The sequence below is a fragment of the Lissotriton vulgaris genome, chromosome 1_1, assembly GCF_964263255.1.
Source record: "Lissotriton vulgaris chromosome 1_1, aLisVul1.2, whole genome shotgun sequence".
NCBI classification, from domain to species: Eukaryota; Metazoa; Chordata; class Amphibia; order Caudata; family Salamandridae; genus Lissotriton; species Lissotriton vulgaris.
In genome coordinates, this window is record NC_141685.1 from 761,573,011 (window position 1) to 761,594,913 (window position 21,903).

At 46.6% G+C, this 21,903-nt stretch overlaps 1 protein-coding gene across 4 annotated transcripts in view; it reads left to right on the forward strand.

Moving 5' to 3' along the window:
• The window catches only part of SMG7 (SMG7 nonsense mediated mRNA decay factor), a 582,851-nt gene that overhangs the window by 538,949 nt on the left and 21,999 nt on the right, over positions 1-21,903 (forward strand). For 2 of the 4 annotated variants that reach the window (XM_086955704.1, XM_086955721.1), the window contains 2 exons: positions 1,895-1,966; positions 5,361-5,517. In XM_086955704.1, the coding sequence (XP_086811830.1) occupies positions 1,895-1,966; positions 5,361-5,517 (229 nt within the window). The remainder of the gene's footprint in view (positions 1-1,894; positions 1,967-5,360; positions 5,518-21,903) is intronic. The other 2 variants (XM_086955713.1, XM_086955731.1) reach the window with 1 other exon arrangement.

Consider the following 21,903-nt stretch of genomic DNA (forward strand, 5'->3'; position numbering starts at 1 on the left):
TTCCCCAAGTACTTAGTCTGCCCTTTAACTCACATTTCCACCCAAATTCTGATTACATGTTTTTTGTCCGTTGAGGATTTCCATATTTTAAACATTTGTGATCCTCCCAGTCGGTGCTCAAATGTGTCACTGTTGCATATCTGATGAAAGGAAGTTTCGGCTTCCGTAGCTCTTGAAACTAGAACCTTGATGTGTTACGAGAAGGGAGTAACAGTCCCTTGAGGGTTGACTTGCAGACTGTTGCTGATTGTAAAGTAAAAGGTTCTCCAGCACCAAATAAGTGCCACACATGCAAACACCGACTTCAGGCTTTCAGATATTGTAATGCACACTTTCAGTATGTATGTGAGATTTATTGAAAACGTTAGGCACATGTATATGCTCATCATTGTGAAGCTTCCCGGTTTATTTTCTCTGAAAAACTTACTATTGCAAAGTACTACAATTGGACAATTTTTCACTGTATTAAGGTTCCTTTAACAAGAAAACCTCAACATTCATAATCCGAGCTGTGGCTTTTATGATCGTCAACTCAGGTTAATAAATAATGTATGATGGCCCACTGCCAAGTGTTATGGTACTAACCAAACAGTCATTGATACGTGAGCTATAGCTTAATTTTCAATTACTTGTCGAACATTTGTACTACTCTCAGACAATATGTTCAACATTTATTTTGCTATGCTAATAAGCACACCCTACATAACAGACCCTGTTAAATCAGTCTCTCTGTGATGTACAAAATCAGTTTTGGGATGAAACAGACCAGGTCTACTTTTAAGTGCATTCTTTCCTACAAGTGGGTAAAGAATACAAGAGACCTGTACGTTGGGGTGGCGCTTTATAAGGCTTAGTTAGGGTTTTACGAATGCAAATAATTAGTCTCTCTTGCTTAATAGCACAATGCAAGTCATTTGAACTCTTGGCATCTCTGAATAACAATTTTAGCCTTACCGAGTTTGCCATGTGGTATGGCTTAATCATTTATAGGTTATGTGGGTGATGTATTGAGGTTCAGAGTGCAGTTTAGACAGGTCATTAACCAGTCGAGCAAATTGGCTCTCCCTTTATCAGAGTGGGTTAGTTTGTGCAGAGTATGGACACAAAAGAGCCATAAAAGCGCCTTACTGTTGTCCTACATTTGTTATGCTGCATTGTCGCACAGATATTGACTGTGATGGCCCAGTTTGCTACAAGGCTAATTCGTCAGGTCGTGCTACAGCATGTTATTCGAAGTAGGTATATCACTTAGATTGCTGTTTGACTGTTAATTACAAAGTGATCATTTATTTGGATATCTCACATTGTATTGGTATGTGCTTTTTAATCAGTTTAATAGTGGAGTGTGGCAAAGTAGATTGTTTTGTGTGTTGCAAAAGCCTTCCTTGACCTGATTCCCAAAGTTTTGCTCTTGGCTTGGAAATACTGATCTATTAGTGGTAAAATAAAAATCATTGAGTAATTGTATCAGACTTGAGTCAGTCGTACGCTTACATAGGTTGTCCTCGCACCCCACTGCAAAATTGCATCTTAAAAAGACCATTTCCTTTAACACGTAGTTCCCTTTTGTTGCTATCCAGGTTTCATTAATTTGACTGCTGAATTGCATAACCTTTTCTTTCATTTAATGGTCTAATACCATTATTCATTAGGTGTTTTTCATATAGTGCTAACATGTCACTTTGGCCTGTGGCCCTATATTGTTATTTTCACATGGTGGACTACTTGTGCTACGTTTGTTTTGTAAAGTGTTTCTGAGACAACAGAGTTGCACTTGGCTCCCACCTGTGGCTTGGTCTTTAAGACTGACTAAAACGCACAGGCGTCTAATCACCATAGACGTATAAGCATCCCTAGTAACTGTGTCCCCTTTCCTTTCTGCTCCATGGAAAAGTCGCTGCTGGAGAAACCTTCGGAACTGATTCAACCTTCTTTCCTGTCTCTCACAGGCTTCTCGCTTAACCAGGTACAAACATTCATACACAGGTCTTGGGATCTGTGCCCATCTAACGTTACCCTTAAATGTGGCTTGCTCCTTGGGAAGGGGGTTACTTTGTGTGGGTTCTTTCCAAAGAATGTTTTCTTTACCCTTACTTTGAATGGTTTTGGCAAGGTGGCATTGTAATTATGGCCCTGGACCAGCAGCTCCCTTGTGTGACTAAGGACTCACAGTAACACAAGGGCATGCAGTATGCTGTCTTCAGTAAGTCACTTTTCTTGTGTCATCTACGTAAGTGTCAAAACACAGTTCCTCTATATTCTCTTAGTGAAATTCCACTTAGCAGGTATGCTAAAATATGACCAGAGAGAGAAGATTATTTAGATAAACGCTTTTTGTATGGCGTCTTGATCTTTTCTTCTATTTACAAAAAAAAGTAAATGAAACGCCTAAAAAAGAAATGTATGCACATATTCTGGGGTTGAATTTGTTCCCTTTCAAATGCTCATAGTTATTAAGAGTCCGAAGCAAAGACATTTAAAGCCATAGAACTATAGCATTATGGATGGATGAAACTGTTTTGCGGAATTTGAATTTGCTGAAATCCTGCTTTTTTTAAAATTCCTGTGGAGTGCTATTGGGCTAAATCTACCCAGATTTGCTCAACAGAGGAACCTGAGAAAGAGGCAGATTTAGCAGAATTGGACTATTCCTTGAACCACCCACAATTCGGGACAGTTCTCTGGAATAGTTTTTTGCTCACTGGTCCTCTTTTGGAGGGCGGGGGAGGGGGGGGGGGCAGTGAGCACCACAGGAACGATCTGAAATTGCCCAAGCGGGTAAGTTCTTAGGCCTTTTTTTCTACAGTAGTAGGCAGAAACACATTTAGTAGGATGTGACTGGAATTTACTTCCCCATGCCATGGATTTAAGAAGTATTTTGCCCACAAACTAAATATTTATGTATGTCAGCTAAGGTTTTCAGCCCATCGTATCTCCTTAGGCTTACAACTTTTATTTTCTTGCCATTTAATATCCTATTTTGTCACTACAATTTTTGTCTGTTTATAGTGTATCTTTACATCTGTGCATTGTCTAAGGATTATTTTAATTACACGCAACCATTGCAGGTCCAAAAATTCACCAAATTCGTATTTCTTGACCGTTGTCTATCCCTGCCTCGCATTCGCCCTCTATGCCCACCCACCCTGTGGTGGTTTTTGAAATGAGCTCATCAGGTGATTACAAGTATGCCACACTAAATTGTGGGATGGTAAAGGCACATGTCCCATTTTGGCCCAGTTATTTCCCTTTATTGGTTGTCGGTAATCATGCCTCCTTGATTACTGGGCACTTATGAATGAGCCCACACATAAGGTACTAGTAAATATTTCCCATTTAGATAACGCCCACTTTGATTTATATCTTTGATTACTATCCATTGTGTTTTGGTGCCTGAGGTGTTACTAAGATGTCCCCTTCAATTATGAATCTGTATTTTTATGTTTAATTGTGGCTCCTGTGATACTTTGCACAAATGGTAACAGTAATGCTGTAGTGGCTGTGTTGGCACCTTTTGATTATTCATCAGTCATGGTACCAGTAATTACATAGTTAGTTCCTTAGCGGATGAACTTCCAGAGAACCAGCTAATAGCTTCTAGTGAATGCAGTTGAACCTGGTTCTTAACCTGTGGTCAGGTGAGCTCCGAGGATCCGAAAGCCTACCCAGAGTCTACGACTGCTCAGAAAATTAAATAGATTAATAACGTGTATATAAATTAAGCAAAATTTTAAGCTGAAAATTCTAAAATATTCTGTTAATGTATAGGAATTTGAAATTGGAGGCTAAAAAGTTAGTTTCCTCAGAGTTGAGAGCAGTTAAAGTGCATCATATAGAATATAATATGAACAATGAGCGGCCTAAATCGAATTTAGGAAAGCTCGAACCTTCCCATTACAATTGATTTTTTTATATATATATTAATTTAATTAAATAATATATTTCATCATATATGTATTTGTACAATGAATGCTTGCATCTGAATTTTTGTGCGTATTGTGTTTGTCTTCAAAAAAGTATATCCCGGGATCCCCGGCTTCCAGTAATGACTCAGTGGACCTCCTGATTCCACTAATGATTCAGTGGGGGTCCCTAGGTTCCAGTAATGATTAAGGAGGGTACACAAGTCAAAAGGTTTCGAACCCCTGCAATAGAAACAAGGGCCTTCGGATATTGGACTACCTATGACCAGCCAAACCCAACAAACTCATAGGTTTTTGGTTGTTGACCAACTTTCCTAGGCAAAAGTCTGCTCTTCATCTCTGGCAGCAGATTTGCTGAGGCATGATTTTACACCATCCTGGTTTAATCTCTCCCCTTACCTATTTTTTTCCTTATGTTTTTTTCTATGCTTTTGTACTCATGTAATTCCTGTAACTACGCTCCAGTAACTGATGTAACTTTGTAACCATGTTCTGAAACCATGTTTCTTCCTCTTGTAAAGCGCTCCGATACCTCTGGGTCGGCCAGCGCTATATAAAACTCAATAAATAAATAAATTAATTCTCCTGGTTAAATGGAGTACTAGTTGAAATCAGAAAACGGCAATTAAGCAAGAAAACAAGTCTGTTTCAAACCAGTTGCAAAATTAAACTGCAATTTTCAGAGGGGCCCTAGAGCTCTGTTGGAGTGTATGGCACCACAGTAATGCAAGGATAAGGAAGTGAAGGAATACAGATAGGCTCCATTCATTGGTAGCAGCAGTAGTAGCTGGGTGTAAGCTCCTCATAAAGGATCAGTTTTCTATAAAACGTGAGATGTCCAAGTAATTGGTCTCTGGTTAACATCACTGCAGGTGAATAGCTGGTTGTGAGCTCAAACTGAATCCGTCAAAGTACATTCATGACTTGCCTCTTTCTCCAGTGATCTCGTTTTATTAGAATTCTTACATGGCAATAACCTTGGTTGTCCTTTATCTGTAGCTGCAGAGAGCCAATGTGGTCCTGATTTTGTGACAAGATGGAGAGCCCATCTCTGACAAGTGTTTTTAAAGGGCGCTCTTTCTGGTCATCAGATGGGACACATTTGCCTTAGTTTGTCAGACTGGGTATAGTATCCATAAATTAAGCTCCATTTTTTGTTCGGAAATTAAGTTGGATTTCATGTGAGGAAATAGCTCAAGTGGGAATGTCAGAAGCTTGGGATCCCAGTTTGTCTTGATTACAAATCATTATTTCTTGCCACATATCTCTTTATGTATGTGCTTGTATGTGTAACGGCTCATTTCCAAACTCGTAGCTCTACTTGAACAGATGAAGTTCAAATGAATGAAGGATTGCCTTTAAGAATATAAGTGTAGTGCAGACCCTTTTTTCAGGCAGGTTTAACTTATCACTAATTGATGCCTAATTGTTTTACAGGAAAGGTATCCGAATAACATGTTCAACGAGGTGTATGGAAAAGCCCTTGGCACCAGCTCAAAGATGGATGCTTCGTCAGCTGTAGGTCACCAAGAGACTTCCCTTTACTCGCTCTTCGAGGGAACACCTTGGTCTCCATCACTGCCTGCCAGCTCTGGTGAGGAGATTATCTGTTTGAAGTCTGACTTGCACTTAACTGAAACCCACCCCTACCATTTTCATTCCTCATCAGCTTCGTTTGACACAATCCCTTCTAGACTCCACAGCTACATTGTAGCACATTGTGTTGTATGTTCTTGACAATTGTTACATTTGTACCTTCTGTTAAATCTAGCATCTCCTGCTCGAATCCATCTATCCACCAACGTTCCATCACCCATCCAGTGCCTACTAGACTTTGCCCTTACATCTTGGCACCCACTGCATTTTCCAGACACCCTTCCATATCGTACTAGCACCTGCTTTAATTCAGGCTTGTGCTGTATTATACACATCTCTAGTCCAGCATTCCCTATCTTACTGCACCGTAGCATCCCACCACTTGCTCCATAACGACCAGAAGCCCACCCTTTTCATTCCACTACCCACAGAATTATGCTCCGTTTCTGTACCCAGGATTGTTCTTTTAGGCAGGCATGCTATGAAGATCATGGGATTTCCAAATGGACTGTTGTATCCTGTACACTCATCCATTTATTAAATTGGTTAGAGATTAAAGTATGATAGTTGGGGAAATCAAGATCACTGTATTCTCTTTTTACCCGATAGGAATTTCACAAATGGCTTGCTTCTTGAGTTTCTGCCTCTAAAACACTTTTTTAGGTTTTAGGTTTCATTTTTCAGAATTTTGCTATTTACCCGCACAATGCCACTAGTAACCGCACAATATATTGCCTTTTTGCATAAACAAGTCGTAAAACTTTAACAGACTTTCTGTAACTTCTATTGTACAACTACAGGTTACAACAAAATACAGCTCATTATTAATCACATAGGTGAAACCTAATGCATTTACAATGCTTGTTGGTTAAATGATCTTGTATAGATTTATAGTGGATTTATTTTTGATTTTTTGTTTGCAGGATTTATTTTGTTTTTGACACTGTGTAAAGGTTGTAAACTCTTATTGGTTGAGTTGGCATTGAGTAAAGCTCAAACCTTTGGAGCATTGGGCCTTTAATCAAGCAATCCGAGATAGAATATTCTTTACCGCCTTGCAGATACCCATACACTGTTAATTTACCTCTATTGGTTTGCATCTTGGGGTGCACTAAACCAAGTTGGCAGGAATTTATTTCCTGATCCATTGCCTATAGGCTCTAGCTCCTCCAGGTAATGGTCTGTTCAGTCCACCATAAGTGGTGCTTTTGCTTTATAGAGTGGTACAAAAGGGGGTGGTGATGGACGGAGCATCTGAATCAATCAAACACTCACACCCAGTCAAAAGATCTGGGTTTAATCCATCACCGTTCTTTAGCCCACTCTGCCACCCCAGTTCAGACATGGCTATATGCAAATCAGTCTGACCCTGTGCCTCATGGGAACAGTCCAGCCCGAACTGCCAAGCCATGTCTTCCCTGGACCGGAAAAAGCTTCCGAGGACCGGTTTCTGGCATTCCAGCTGTCTTCAGCCCGGCTTGCTTGAATCCAGTGGCAAAGTGAGCAAGGGACTCACGTCTGAGTATACCCTGCCACACTTATGGCGGCCAAAAGCGGTACAAAAGAGGGTGGTGATGGATGGACCATCTGAATCAATCAAACACTCACACCCACTCAAAAGATCTGGGTTTAATCCATCACAGTTCTTTAGCCCACTCTGCCACCCCAGTTCAGACATGGCTATGTGCAAATCAGTCTGAATCTGTGCCTCATGGGAAAAGTCCAGCCCGAACTGCCAAGCCATGTCTTCCCTGGACCGGAAACAAGCTTCCGAGGACCTGTTTCTGGCATTCCAGCCATCTTCGGGGGAGTCCAAGCTGTTCAGGCTATGATACTGGGGCTCTACCGCTAATCACTGAGCTGAGGGCCATCATTACTTCATTATTACTAAAGGAGTTATCTTTAAAGTAAACCGGCCTAAACCCAGCCATCTCTCTACCAAGTTGCGTTTCGGCATACTGGGGCTTAAAATAGTTAACCCAGTATTCCTCCGATATGTTATTATCAGGAGGGTCAGGAACACCACCCCTGCCCCATTTTACAATGTTCCAAAAGAGCCTGGAGTCTTTTTTCCCACTCGCATCCTTTAGCTCATTCCAATGGAGTTCAGCTCACATTTTCTTGGCTGTGAATATACTATCCTTAAAGGCCTTTCTAGCAATGCGAATAGCCGTCAGTTCTCTCCTCTTGATTGCGGAGCCTAAAGCCAAGCGGGCGTTCCTACACTGGGTATTATACCACTTTGCTGGCTTAATAGTTACCCTACTGGTCCTCTTTATTGGTTTCAGAAAATGGTTCCTGATAATAGAAAAAAGATTATCGTGGATTTCTGTTACTGTATTTGGGCATGATATGGTTGGATTGACCTGCTCCATGGCCGTTATCGCTTTAACCGCCTCAGTCTTAATGATATCCATAGACCGTTGGTAGGACAAAACATATGGCCATTTTAACCTACGCATATCATTTGTAGGAACAATAGAGGGGACACTACCCCTCCCTGAAGTCGGGGTCTCATTGTCGGGTGTCCACCATTTGTGCTCGACGCACAACGGGTTATGATCGCTTTCGATCCTCCATTTAACATCCATGTCGCAGACTAATTTCCAGAGTTGCAAGCTACACAAAACAGTCTATTCTACTCCTATATCGCCCATTGTCAAAGGTGCATGCCCCCGCCTTGTCACTCTTGGTCCTCCCGTTTAGTGCCCTTAAGCCCCTTTCGAGGCAAATAGCATTTAAACAGACAATGTCTTCCGACCATCGAGTGACAGGATTCAGTTCTAATTTGGGGACCCTCCATTGCCCATCCTCTTCCTCCCCAGCAAAGCCGTCACAAATGGCCAAAGGTTCAAAAGTGCGGTTCAAGTCAACGGCTATGATAATGTTATTGTCCGGCGAATAGGTTTCAAGGAGGGAGGCCAAAGCCGCTAAAACTTCTGACCTCCCACCCTTGTTGCCCCTGGCATAGACATTATAAATGTCAAGCCGTCCTAGAGGGCCCAAATCCACTTTAATGTATTGGATATCTTTACTTCCAACTTCAACCACCTTGACAGTTAGCGACATGCTTTGCCGGACCCAGATAGTCAGGCCACCCATAGGACGGCCCTTAGGACCTTTAGTTGCTGGACCGAATAATTAAATACTCCAGGACAAAAGAGGGTTCACATAGCCACGTCTACTGAAAAATGCACATGTCGAAAGTATTAACAAAGTTTAGCCAAACCTGTGATTCCTGTTTAAGGCGCATGCCAGCTGTGTTCCACGAAACTAGCTTTCCCACACCATCCCTTTCACCATAAGAAAGTCCTGGGGGGATGCCTACTGGGGGAGTAGAAAGGGCAGTAGCGTTGCAGATGACTGCAACAGGATAAGTGTTTCCATTTATCATATCAACCCGACATAAAGGATAAACAGGAAGAGGGTTAGAGTCTTCCTGCAAGTGACAGCTAGCTCGGTTACTTCGCAGTCAGTCAGTCATTGAGTCCAGAGAGGACGTTAAATCTATTTGTGACCTCAACATCTGTGATCTATCCTGGGTCTCCTCTGTGCCAAGTTATTTTTGTTTTCGTAGGTATTGTATTCCACCCTCCTGTTCACAGAAAAGCGAAAGTTATTTTCGGGCGTCTTATTCATGGGATTCCAGTGACTAAATTTGCCCTGAATACCTGGTCTGTAAAATAAAACCCCAGAGGCAGTATTTCAAAGCCCTGTCCATTTGTACTTCGCTCTTACTCCCTAAGGATCCTAGCTACTGGTATCTGGCTATTAAAATTTATGACTATACAATCGCCCTCTCTATTTTTCCTACAGCTTCCCAACCATGCAACTCGGCGGGCCATAATTATATTGTGACCTACCATATGCCCGCCTTCAATATTTTGTGAAAACCAGTGAGTAACCTTGTTGTTTAATTGAAAATAGTCCTCTCTTTCCCCTTGGCGGAGAGGAGGGACTTTGGCCAAAACCACCATTAAAGGAGTGCTTTGTGGGTGGAAAACTAGGGTAGATCGGCTGCCTGTACCTTGGACCGGCTTATTAGGATAGATAGGGCCCATGGCCGGTTTAGATGGCTGAGCACCGACTTCCTGATGTAACTGCAGACCCCCTGTGAGGCACTGGCTTGCCTCAATGCCCAGATCTCTATCCCTCGGGTCAGTTACTCTATTGTGACTGTTTATCGCAGGCCCTTTTACTGTTTGGGATGCAAGTTTGCATGGAGATATTAATTGGGAATCATCGTTAACTTCCCGTTCGCCTACTTGTGTAGAGTCAGCTCCCACCTTCTTGTTAGCGGATAAAGAGTGTAACATTTTAGAATTGTTGATAGTAACTTGTTCCAACTTGCCTAAACTAGCAGTGATTATGTTCAATCTCTCTATTAGGGGGAGTATCAGGGATCTAATTGTGTGTTCTAACTGCCCCAACAGAGCCCCATCTCCTTGTACAGCAGCTATTGGCTTAAACATTGGGTGAGGTTGTACCGAAGTAACAGGCTGAATATGGTTCAAAGTGCCCCGAGATTTGGCCCCTTTATACACTAACTTTGGGATTTTTGCTCTTTTCCCTTTCTGTCCACTTCCCCCTCGCTTTCTTTTGCCTGTAGGTAAATTACATGAAGATGGAGAATCAACTAGATGGCAAACAGGGATAATCTGGGGAGGAGTTACACAGGGGACAGTTAACACCTGGATAGCGCTACCTATCTGTGAGTTCTGTGAGCAATTCCCTAAGGAGATATTACTGAGCGAATCTAACTCTATTCTAGTCTGTGGCAATCCCAAGTCACTTAAACGTTGGCTTATACGGTTCTCTGGAGTGGTGCAGTGCTGAATTAATCCCAAGGAGGACCGTTTGGAGAATATTTCGGTCGACAATCTTTTTTCAGCGTCAACTATTTCTTGATCCAGGGCGGCTGCAACCCGAGTAATATAATTGTCTAGAGTTCCCATTAGACTTCCGCTGGTCGATTTAAGTCCAGTCTTACCCCCTTTATCTGACTGAGCGGCCATGTTAAAGGAACAAGACTCCAGTGGATAGGTTGACGTATAGCCAAATCGTATACACGAAACAAATTAGCCCTTAATAGTTATCAAAATGACTAGTACAGCTAAGAGTAGTGACAGTATGTTGAACAGAATCTTGGCGGGGGTGGCCCAGCCTGGCCTCGTCCGGCCCTGGACGGCCACAGACTGCCCACCCTTTGCCCGGGCTTAGCCCGGCGATCGCCCGCGCGTGTCCTGTGTGTGCGTGCAGGGTGGTGGATAAGTAGGAGGAGGTGGGGGCGGGAAGAGGACCATCTGCGACAGATCAGCGCCGCACTGCACGCTGGTCCTCGCAGTCCCGCGGACACTCTGTGGGTCAGTCTCTTCCTGTGGCAGCAATTAACTTCCTCATCGTTTCGAGCTCGAGCGGCCCCCGTGCAGCGGGGGCCGCGAGAAGATGTTATTCTCGGCAGGGAAGGTCCGCGAAGTCCAGGAGTCCCAACAATAACAGCAGCTCACTCCAGGAAAAAAGGGCAGGTAGCACCAGGTAGGCGCTCTCCACGGAAAGATTTATTCAAGCAGGAGGTGGGGCGGGAAGAGGACCAGCTGCGGCAGATCAGCGCCGCACTGCACCCTGGTCCTCGCAGTCCCGCGGACACTCTGTGGGTCAGTCTCTTCCTGTGGCAGCAATTAACTTCCTCACCGTTCCGAGCTCGAGCGCCTCCCGCGCAGCGGGGGCCGCGTGAAGTTGTTGTTCTCGGCAGGGAAGGTCTGCGAAGTCCAGGAGTCCCAACAATAACAGCAGCTCTCACTCCAGGAAAAAAGGGCAGGCAGCACACGAGTTCTGGGTGGACGACCACCTCTTCCTGGTTTATGATGGTCAGAAGAAATGTCGGGTGGTGCAGAACTTCACCATCGCTCGATGGGGAATGTATGACAGTAGTCCACATGCGTTCACGCGTGCCTTGGGAATGCCGTTATTAGAACGAATGCGTCTTTATCACACATTCATTGTGCAAGCCAGTCGTTATAACGAAGTATCTTGGGGGTGTTGCTGGATTTTGGAATAGTTTAATTTACTATCCCAACTCCAGTCTGAGCAACAGCAAGAAAGGCTTTGGAATTGAATTCCAACTCCATTCCTCTAATGTGCCCCCCTAAAGCAGGTCGTAATGATTTGCGTTCAAGAACTGCTATGCGCTGGCAAAGAAGCAGCTCCCTGAAGGCTCATTCCACCAGAGCTAAAGCTGTGACCACTGTTAGCACGTGGAGTCCCAATTTCTGGACATATGCTTGGTAAACGTGTGCAGGGAAGCCCACGTTGCTGCCTGGCAGTAGTGCCTGGGCAGTCGGGTTTGCAGGGGCGTGCATATTTCTGTTCGGACTTCCTAGTTTAAGTTTGCCCTCAGACTCACCACCGGGGATGGTATTGTTGGAGTATCTATTCAAAGGTAAGGAATCTGCGGATACATGTCTATCCGATTAACAAGTTACTTACCTTTGGTAACACCTTATCTGATAGAGACAATATCTAGCCGCAGATTCCTTACAAACCCACCCATCCACCCCTTTCTGCGGACAGATTTCTAGGATCAGGGATGATCACTTTAAGGGCCCTTGTTTGAACACACCAGTGTCCGTGAACTTCATGGCTCCATGCTTCTGGCAAGTAATGTAAAGTCGTGAAAAATAACTGACATTAGCATCTGTATGGGTGACGCAAACGTCCCTCCCTTCATGGCCAACGATCACGGAGCCAATCCAGCAGCCTACCAGTGCCAACGGGTACTGCTCACAAAAAATCTTTTCAAACCAGTCTGAAACCTGGGGTAATTAAAACGTAAGGCATCTGCGGCTAGAAATTGTCTCTATCAGATAAGACATTACCTAAGGTAAGTAACTTGTTCATCAAATGTGATCCTGTTGCAAAGGAGTTGCAGTACTGTTGGTTTGGTACTGTACTAATAACTGCCCCTTGATAAAAAGAAAAAGGTAATCTTCGGGCCACACAAGATCTTTGGAGTGCCACTGCTTTGTGATGTGGATATTTTACTTTAGGTCCGAAGCTAGCCAAACGTGAAACTCTTGAATAGCAAGATAGTTTGTCAGGCATATTACATAAAGGGTTCACTACTAGAGCCTCTTTTTTTACCTTTGGTAGGCACATTTGATACTGCACTAATGATCAGTTGTTTGAATCCGTTGCGATTTGTTTGATCTCAGTGTGGTGAATTTATTAGTACCATGCAACCCATGTGAAAGGGAGACCATGTGTGTTCCACGTTCCTGCTAAAGTGTAGTCCAATTGAATGCATTTTTTAGCCCCCCAAAAAATTATTTGATGTCTTATACTGACGATAGTGAATTTAGCAACTAGTTCATTATTAATATTGGTTATGGCAGCGGGCTAAAATTAAAGCCATGTAAAATCTGCTCGATGCTCAACCTGAGGGTGAAACGAGGATTATTTGACCTTTTGAAACTGATTATTCAGTGAACACAAAGTGGCTTTTAGGACCATGCATGAAGTTATTGACCATGTGTTTAGAACTGAAAAGCTTATCGGTTATGGACTGAACCAAATTAAGAAAAAGTAACTTTTCTAAACTTTTTCTTCTGCAAACCCAAAGCAGTTGAAAAATATAGGCCCATGCCTCCAATTTAACAGCATGATCACTGGTCTGTCGGTCCATCATAATCATTTAAGATGTAAAGTTGCTTGGTGGACCAGTGAAAACGGGTAATTATATTTTAACACATTGAAAAATGCCACCATCTACTGTGAAATGTTATGTTTAGGTCTCGCCTGAGCCAATGCGCTTGCGCATTGCTCCGACGAGATTATAGTAAGCGGAAAAGAAAAGTCTACCAAAACGGCTGCGAATCGCATACAGTTCATGTGATCTATGCGCGTGCACAGAGGCAGCCACATAACACACCATCATTTGTCTGTGCCTCGGCAGCAGACTTCAAAGGCTGCCGCTCCCCCGCCGCCCGCATCAGACATCAAAGGAATGCGCTCCCGCTCCCCCTCGCCACAGCAATGCCGAGAGCTTGTTTCAGGACGAAAGTGAAAGCCTGCCGTGCTTGTTTACAGTAGCCTTGCTCCTCAAATGCTGTTGCTGTGTTGCCATCTCTCTAGGGACACTCAGCTTGAAAACACTCTACTTGCTAGCTGCAATGCTACATCCGGTATGCTTTGCCTCTAGACCCGTTGGTCCCTCGCAGACTGTGCTGACTCTCCCCCCCCCTGATTCTGAAACTGAACAACGCAGTCACCACGCAGTCTCTTCTCTGTCTTATGATGTCTGCCCTGCCACCATTTACTTCGGACCCTCACACCTTCTCACCCTCACAACCCTCTCACCCTCACAACCCCACCCCCTCCACCCTCACAACTCTCTCACCCTCACACCCCCACCCCCATCACCCTCCCTCATCCTCTCCCTCACCCTCTCCCTCACCCTCCCTTACCCACCCTCACAACCTCACACCCTCACAACCCTCTCGCCCTCACTCCCCCACTCCCTCACTCACCCACCTCACACTCACACACCACATCAGTCAGGGACACCACCACATCACTCAGGGACACCACCACATCACTCAGGGACAACACCACCACATCACTCAGGGACAACACCACCACATCACTCGGGGACAACACCACCACATCACTCGGGGACAACACCACCACATCACTCGGGGACAACACCACCACATCACTCGGGGACAACACCACCACATCACTCGGGGACAACACCACCACATCACTCGGGGACAACACCACCACATCACTCGGGGACAACACCACCACATCACTCTGGGACAACACCACCACATCACTCGGGGACAACACCACCACATAACTCGGGGACAGCACCACCACATCACTCGGGGACAACACCACCACATCACTCGGGGGCACCACCACATCACTCGGGGGCACCACCACATCACTCGGGGGCACCACCACATCACTCGGGGGCACCACCACATCACTCGGGGGCACCACCACATCACTCGGGGGCACCACCACCACATCACTCGGGGGCACCACCACCACATCACTCGGGGGCACCACCACCACATCACTCGGGGGCACCACCACATCATTTGGGGGCACCACCACATCACTCGGGGGCACCACCACATCACTCGGGGGCACCACCACATCACTCGGGGGCACCACTCGGGGGCACCACCACATCACTCGGGGGCACCACTCGGGGGCACCACCACATCACTCGGGGGCACCACCACATCACTCGGGGGCACCACCACATCACTCGGGGGCACCACCACATCACTCGGGGGCACCACCACATCACTCGGGGGCACCACCACATCACTCGGGGACACCACCACATCACTCGGGGGCACCACCACCACATCACTCGGGGGCACCACCACCACATCACTCGGGGGCACCACTCGGGGGCACCACCACATCACTCGGGGGCACCACTCGGGGGCACCACCACATCACTCGGAGGCACCACCACATGACTCGGGGGCACCACCACATGACTCGGGGGCACCACCACATGACTCGGGGGCACCACCACATGACTCGGGGGCACCACCACATGACTCGGGGGCACCACCACATGACTCGGGGGCACCACCACATGACTCGGGGGCACCACCACATGACTCGGGGGCACCACCACATGACTCGGGGGCACCACCACATGACTCGGGGGCACCACTCGGGGGGCACCACTCGGGGGCACCACCACATCACTCGGGGGCACCACCACATCCCTCTGGGAGCACCACCGCATCCCTCTGGGAGCACCACCGCATCCCTCTGGGAGCACCACCGCATCCCTCTGGGAGCACCACCGCATCCCTCTGGGAGCACCACCGCATCCCTCTGGGAGCACCACCGCATCCCTCTGGGAACACCACCACAGCACTGTCCTTGCTTGCTACCAACAAGCATTGCCATAGCCAATAGGACTCGCATTAGGAAAGTGTAAGCTATTGGCTTTGTGAATAACAATGCTAATAATTTATATATTCTCAAAGCCAACACATATTAAAAAAAATGTCATTTGCAATACCAATAGCTCACACTTTCCTAATGCAAGACCTATTGCATTGCAAACGCTTGTTTTACATGGCCTAGAAACCAAGTAGGATTTATATACATAACAATGAAGCTTCCAAACAATAATAGCCCTTTCAGTCAGTCTACAGCCCAGCAACATTTCATTTACTTTTATAGTCAAAAGCTCTCCAGAATCTCCTTCAAACTAAATACATATATAGTGACCAGTGAAACCTAGTTTTCAAAAAAGGAATCTCAGTAAAAGGCCAAAATAAGACTGCATGAGCAAGGGCTAACCATGTGCTCCACTTGAAAATTAAAATTGGTGTAGTGGATATCAGCGTGTGTAAATTCCATAATCCCCTACTATAGTGGAAAACTTAAGTCAAATAGTTTACTTATTTCATTGGTCTAACGGAGCGTGTAAGCCAAATATACAAAAAGAAGGTAAATAGGAATAAGCTGGATGCTAATTACCTTGCTAAACACCCATTACCCTTAGGTGTTCCCTAATATTTAGAACACAAAGAACAAGCAGAGGTGATCAGACATTAAGATCAAAGTCTTTAGTGTTAAGTACACATCTTTATTGATCTTGAAGTTCATAAGTGTGATAACTGGTCGTAGTTTTCATTGATATAATCTCCATATCAATATTACAATAATGTGCTCCAAGTTCAATCTTTATAAAGATTGAGTCCACAGCCAACATGTTTTGCAGACCACCTGCTTTCTCAAGGCACAGGTTGTGTTTTAATAATATCTAAACCTCTCTGAATGAATCATTGTGTGACCATAGTATGTGGTCAAAGACCTCATCTGATGCCTTCATTTTACTGGGGGATTTTGTATTTTCCGGATTAATTTTCCTGTCTGAATAAGATCATTAGCATGTGCGCCTGTTTTAGTATGTATTTATAAGGATGCAGCTGCATTTATGAATTGAAGGCTAAAATGTCAAACTAGTTTTAGATTCAATGTTTAAAAAGATAAGAGGGGGGCATGACTAAGCAGCCGGACAAGATGGCTGCGGCGTAGAAGAGCTCAGAGGAAGCGGTAGCCTTCCACGTAGATCCGCACATTGATCCGTAATAAAATTATACCCCAGGGACTTGCACTGGTGCCCGGATGCGAGTGACGGCAGCAGGGAAAACTTTGGCCCGAAAATACAGAGGGAGACGCGAGCTAGTGTAGCTCGGAGGACAGCGGCCTACGGTTCTTGGTGACGCCCGGGACTCAAGTGGATGCACACGCCCACTGGATGTAACTGTGGTGGCGGAGACGTGAAGACGGGCGAGACGCGGCCCTGTGGGTGTCGGGCCCGGATTTGTGCCGGTAGCAGTACAGGGTGCTGCCTCTGCTCCCCCTCAACCCTCCCCCCCGCCCCCCTTCCAGGCACCTCCCCCATGGGGAGATTCAATACTAGGCATGCAGAGACGGAGACCCCTAGTCTGAGGGGCTCCACGGCAGACGCTGGGGCGGTCGCGAAGATGATCCACAGGGGCACACGAAGACTGCTGGATGTCGGAGCGTGGGGCGGGAGCCCTGACAGCGCCGTGTACGAGGTGAGGGCGATTGACGGTGACACAGCCAGGTCCCCACTCATAAGGAGAGCAAGACTAAGGGACAGTGCTGTAGAAGGAAGGCCCTTGCCACCGTAACGCCGACATCCAAGAGGGGAAATATCAGAGGAGGTAAACACTGCTGGTACAGAACTTGATGGAACCCTCCCCCCCCCATATTGTGGATGGAGATGCAACGGTGGCTCGACTGGTCCCACGCATAGAGCGAATGCGCAGTTCTGCCGCCTAGTCCACCTGCAATAGCACTTGACGGCATGCCTGGGGCGTCAGCCACAGGATGAAGGGTTGCGGAGGAGCTGGCTGAACGGTGGCCCTTCCTCATCCCCCCAGTTGATCTTCTGGTGTACTATAACACGAGATAGGGGAGCCTTGGGAACACAGTCAGGCCGCGCGAAACACAGGTTTTCACGGAAGGCGGCGGCTAGTACCAGGAGTTCCTGAAATAGAAAGGGGGGGGGGAGATGGCAGGCAGGGGCCCACGGACATCGGCCACCCAGTCAAAATTAGACGAATACACCTACAGCAAAGACTTTCCACCGCTACCTGAGCAAAAAGATCCGAAGGACATGGCTCAAGGGGGAGAAAGCACACAGTCACCCTAGAGGACATAATGGTGGCCCTCACGAATGTTCAATCCACAGTGGGAACAATATCCACAGATGTTTCATTCCTAAGAGCAGACTTTCAAAAAATGACGGCCAGAGTCACGGAAGTTGAGCAAGTCACCAAAACACTTGTAAAGGACACAACAGCAAGCACTACAAAAAACGGTAACCCGTCTGGAAGCAGAGAACAAAATGATGGAGACAAAGCTGGAGGACAAAGTAGGGCACTCCCGCCGGAATAACGTACGAATTATCAGAATTCCCAGAAGTGAAGGGGGCCCAGCAATGGACCTTTATGTGGAGGATCTCAATAAAACAAGACTCCAGCCTAGAAGACTATCAGCCTTCTTTTCAGTCGGAGGGAAGCCTAAACCTGGGCCCCCCCGAGACCAGTGCTGGCCCGTATTTTCAACTTCCGAGATAGACACTATATTACAGACTGCTAGAGTGACTCCTCCGCTCCGAATCCACAACTCCACGGTGTCCTCCTTTCCAGACTATACGATGGCGGTCTCCAGACGCCGCAGGAGCTTTCTTGAGGTGAAAAAGGAACTGAGGGCAAGAGGACCTTCCTTGCTCGATGCTATTCTCGACAGAACTGCGGGTTGTGGCGGATGGAAAAACGTGGTTCTTTGATATGCCAGAAGAGGCGCATGACTGGCTCGAGGGCTGGCTCATAACCCCAAGGAGAAGTCAGCGGCGCCGGGACAGGACAGAGGAGACCGAGGACCAGTAGCAGCAACGAGAAGGAGGAGACCGCACACAACAGAATGAAGCTGCGGAATGAAACGGAGCAAGCCCCTTGAACCTACAGTATGAAAACAGGAATATGGGCATGGACTCAGTATAACCTGCTGTGGACCTTGGCTCGGGCGCCTCGCTAAAGTAGTCTTTGGGGGAAGGGGAGGACTGCGCTATCCTTGGACTTTTTACCCCGACACGCAAGTACTTTTTGGGGTTGGGACTGAGCACTCTGCTAAGTTGGGGAGACGGGCAGTTGAGTCTGTCGGGCAGGGGGGGGGGGGGGAGGGGTGGTATGGGTTGGTACAAACTGGTTTCCGGGTTTTAGTTTGTAGTGGCAGTCACAGGTTGGCATCATTCCCAGGAGTAGCACTATGTGAGCAGTCGGTGCACAATGCAATGTTTGCTCTACACGGTAATCGCAGAAATGGCGTCACAAGTTCTAGTTGAACACGCTACAGAAATGCTCCCAAACACCATGGTTAACCCCATGACATTACTCACGTGGAATGTACATGGGCTGGGGGGACAAGATCAAGAGGGGCCTGGTACTACAGCCTTTAAAGCCCTACGCCCCAACGTTGGCTCTACTGCAGGAGACACACCTCAGGGGAAATGCATGAAAGGCACTTGATAGATGGGGTTATAAGATGGTGGTTCATTTGGAGTTTTCATCGTGCTCTAGAGGGGGTGGCATCCTGATGCAGAAACATTCCACATTCATAATACAGAACATAAAAAAGGATGATCAGGGGAGATTCGCAGCCCTACTGGGCCAATGGGAAGGCAGGCCGGTTAACGTGGTGTCTGTATACATCCCCCCGCCCTGCATGCGATGGCACTTCCCGCGTTTAGTGAATTTTTTGCTGAATCTGCCGGAGAGGGAGCTCCTGATAGGGGGGGACTTTAACGCCTCTATGGATAATGACCTAGATAGGTATCCAGTGAGGCCACTAACGTCTGGAGTCTCTCGCCTACAGAGTTTTGTCAAGGCGCTGGGGCTTACTGACGTCTGGATTATATATAACAACAAGGGCACCCATTCGGGGAACATATTTAAGAAAACCCAAACAAATTGTATATGTTTGGGTACAGGCTTGTGCCCCTCTCTATGGAAATGTTGAAGGTATCCCTTCAGAATATTCATTGTTGAAAGTAAAAATTGGACCTCTGTCCGGCTGGCACTATTTAATATAGTTTCCATTGTGTCTATATTCATTGTGTTACTATTTTTCTTGTGCTTGGGACCACTGTTGTTTTCTTAAATACTGACGTCTGGAGGCACCGTTATCCCACGACACGGCAGTATAATTTCCACTCAGGACCACACAACAGTTTATCCGAAATAGATTACTTCCTGACACCAGTGGGCAGTCTCCAGAAAATCAATGAGATACTGATGAAGCCGAGGGGAATCTCAGATTACTCCCCAATACTGTTAACCTTCTCATATCATGAGACCCACAGGCGGGTCTATCCTATTTACCCCGGTTATTTGCAGGTATCAAAAGTCCGAAAGGATATTGTCAAAGCAACAAAACACTACTTTACAGAAAATGCTTTGTCAGTAGATTCTCCTTCAGTTTTGTGGGAGGCCTATAAGACTGTCCTTAGAGGGCAAGCGATAGCCTCCATCGCTGGGAATAGGCGAGAGAAGCAGAAAGAAATACACGACCTCGAGCTAGAATTACACGCAACTGAGACATGACACTCTACTGACCCCACGCCAGCATCATCCCACACACTTTGTCTCAAACAGCAGGAATACAGAGAACTACTAAAGGAAGACGAAGTCGAAACTTAGTGCTACTAGACATAAAATATATGACATAGGAGACAAGGCTGGGAAACTTCTGGCATGGTTAGACAAGAGGGAGCAGGGCTCTAAGGGGATAGCGCAGATACAAACGGGGGAGGGACAGTTGACAGCAGATCCACGGGTAATAGTCCGGACGTTGGCGGGATACTTTCAGAAGGTGTACACCTCAACGTTTATAATGACGGAGGAGGAGGCGTTGGCCTCCATCAAAGACATAGCAATGCCTAAACTCACCCCAGAATAAGCACTCGAGCTGGAGGCGGATCTTACGGCAGAAAAGCTGCAAACCCCGATCCGATCACTGCAATCAGGGAAGGCAATGGGGCCAAATGGAGTTCCTTTTGAGCTATACAAAAAAATGCAGGTGTAATCAGTCCGCACTTATTGCAAATGTATACTGACAGCCTGGGGAGCGGGGAATTACCACTTGACCAACGGCTGGCCACCATAATAGCTATTCCTAAACCTGGGAAACCCATGACGGACTGTAACTTATACCGTCCAATATCACTGATCAACGCAGAAGCTAAAATATTAGCTGAATTACTTAAGGCTGGGACCGCACCTCACAAGTCTAATCCATCCGGATCAATCTGGCTTTATGCCGGGCAGAAGTACAGCACTGAATCTCAGGCGCCTGCACCGAGTAATGGCTAGAATTCCATCCCTACAGGAGCCAGCTGTCGCGATCTCCTTAGACGCGCGGATGGCATTTGATATGGTAGAGTGGAACTTCCTGTTCGCCGTCCTTAGGCACCTGGGTTTTGGCCCCAAGTTTTGTGCATGGGTTCGCCTACTGTACACCAAACCTCTGGCGTACATCACAGCTAATGGGCACATCTGACACAATCCCACTAGCAAAAGGGACGCACCAGGCCTGTCACCTGTCGCCGCTACTATTCGCGCTGGCGTTGGAGCCCTTGGCTGCTTGGATTAGATGGAAGCCAATGATAAGGGGCCTTCAGTGGACGGACGAGTGGGAGGACCGAATCTCCCTCTATGCAGACGATATTTTGGTGTACTTGACCAGCCCGAGACGCTCCATAATAGTCCTCCTCAATGTGTGTGAAAGCTTTGGAAAGATTTCTGGATACACCATCAATTGGTCTAAATCGGTGCTATACATACTGCATGGCCCCCCGCCACGACTCCCCGCTGGCTGCCTGCTCCAAATCGCGCCGGACTCGTTTAAGTATCTAGGCATGCACGTCACGCCTAACCCGGAGGAGTTTTTTTCTAAAAACTTAGCTCCTCCAATGGAACTTTTGAAAAGGGATGTGATCCACTGGGAATCGCTCCCATTGACCTTGTTAGGGAAGGCAGCACTGTATAAGATGATGGCGCTGCCCCGGTTCCTTTATGCTCTGGAGAACACGCCATTCCCTGTACCTCCGAAATACTTTAAACAAATTGCGGCTCAGGTGTCCAGACAGTTATGGGGCGCCAAGCCGGCTCGTATAGCACAGGTAAAACTGCACCGGGGATGGTATGATGGAGGAATAGCACTCCCTAATGTCCAGCTGTACTATTGGGCAGAGCACCTTAAAGTCATCAATCGGTGGATACACGCCTCACAAGCGGACCCTGCATAT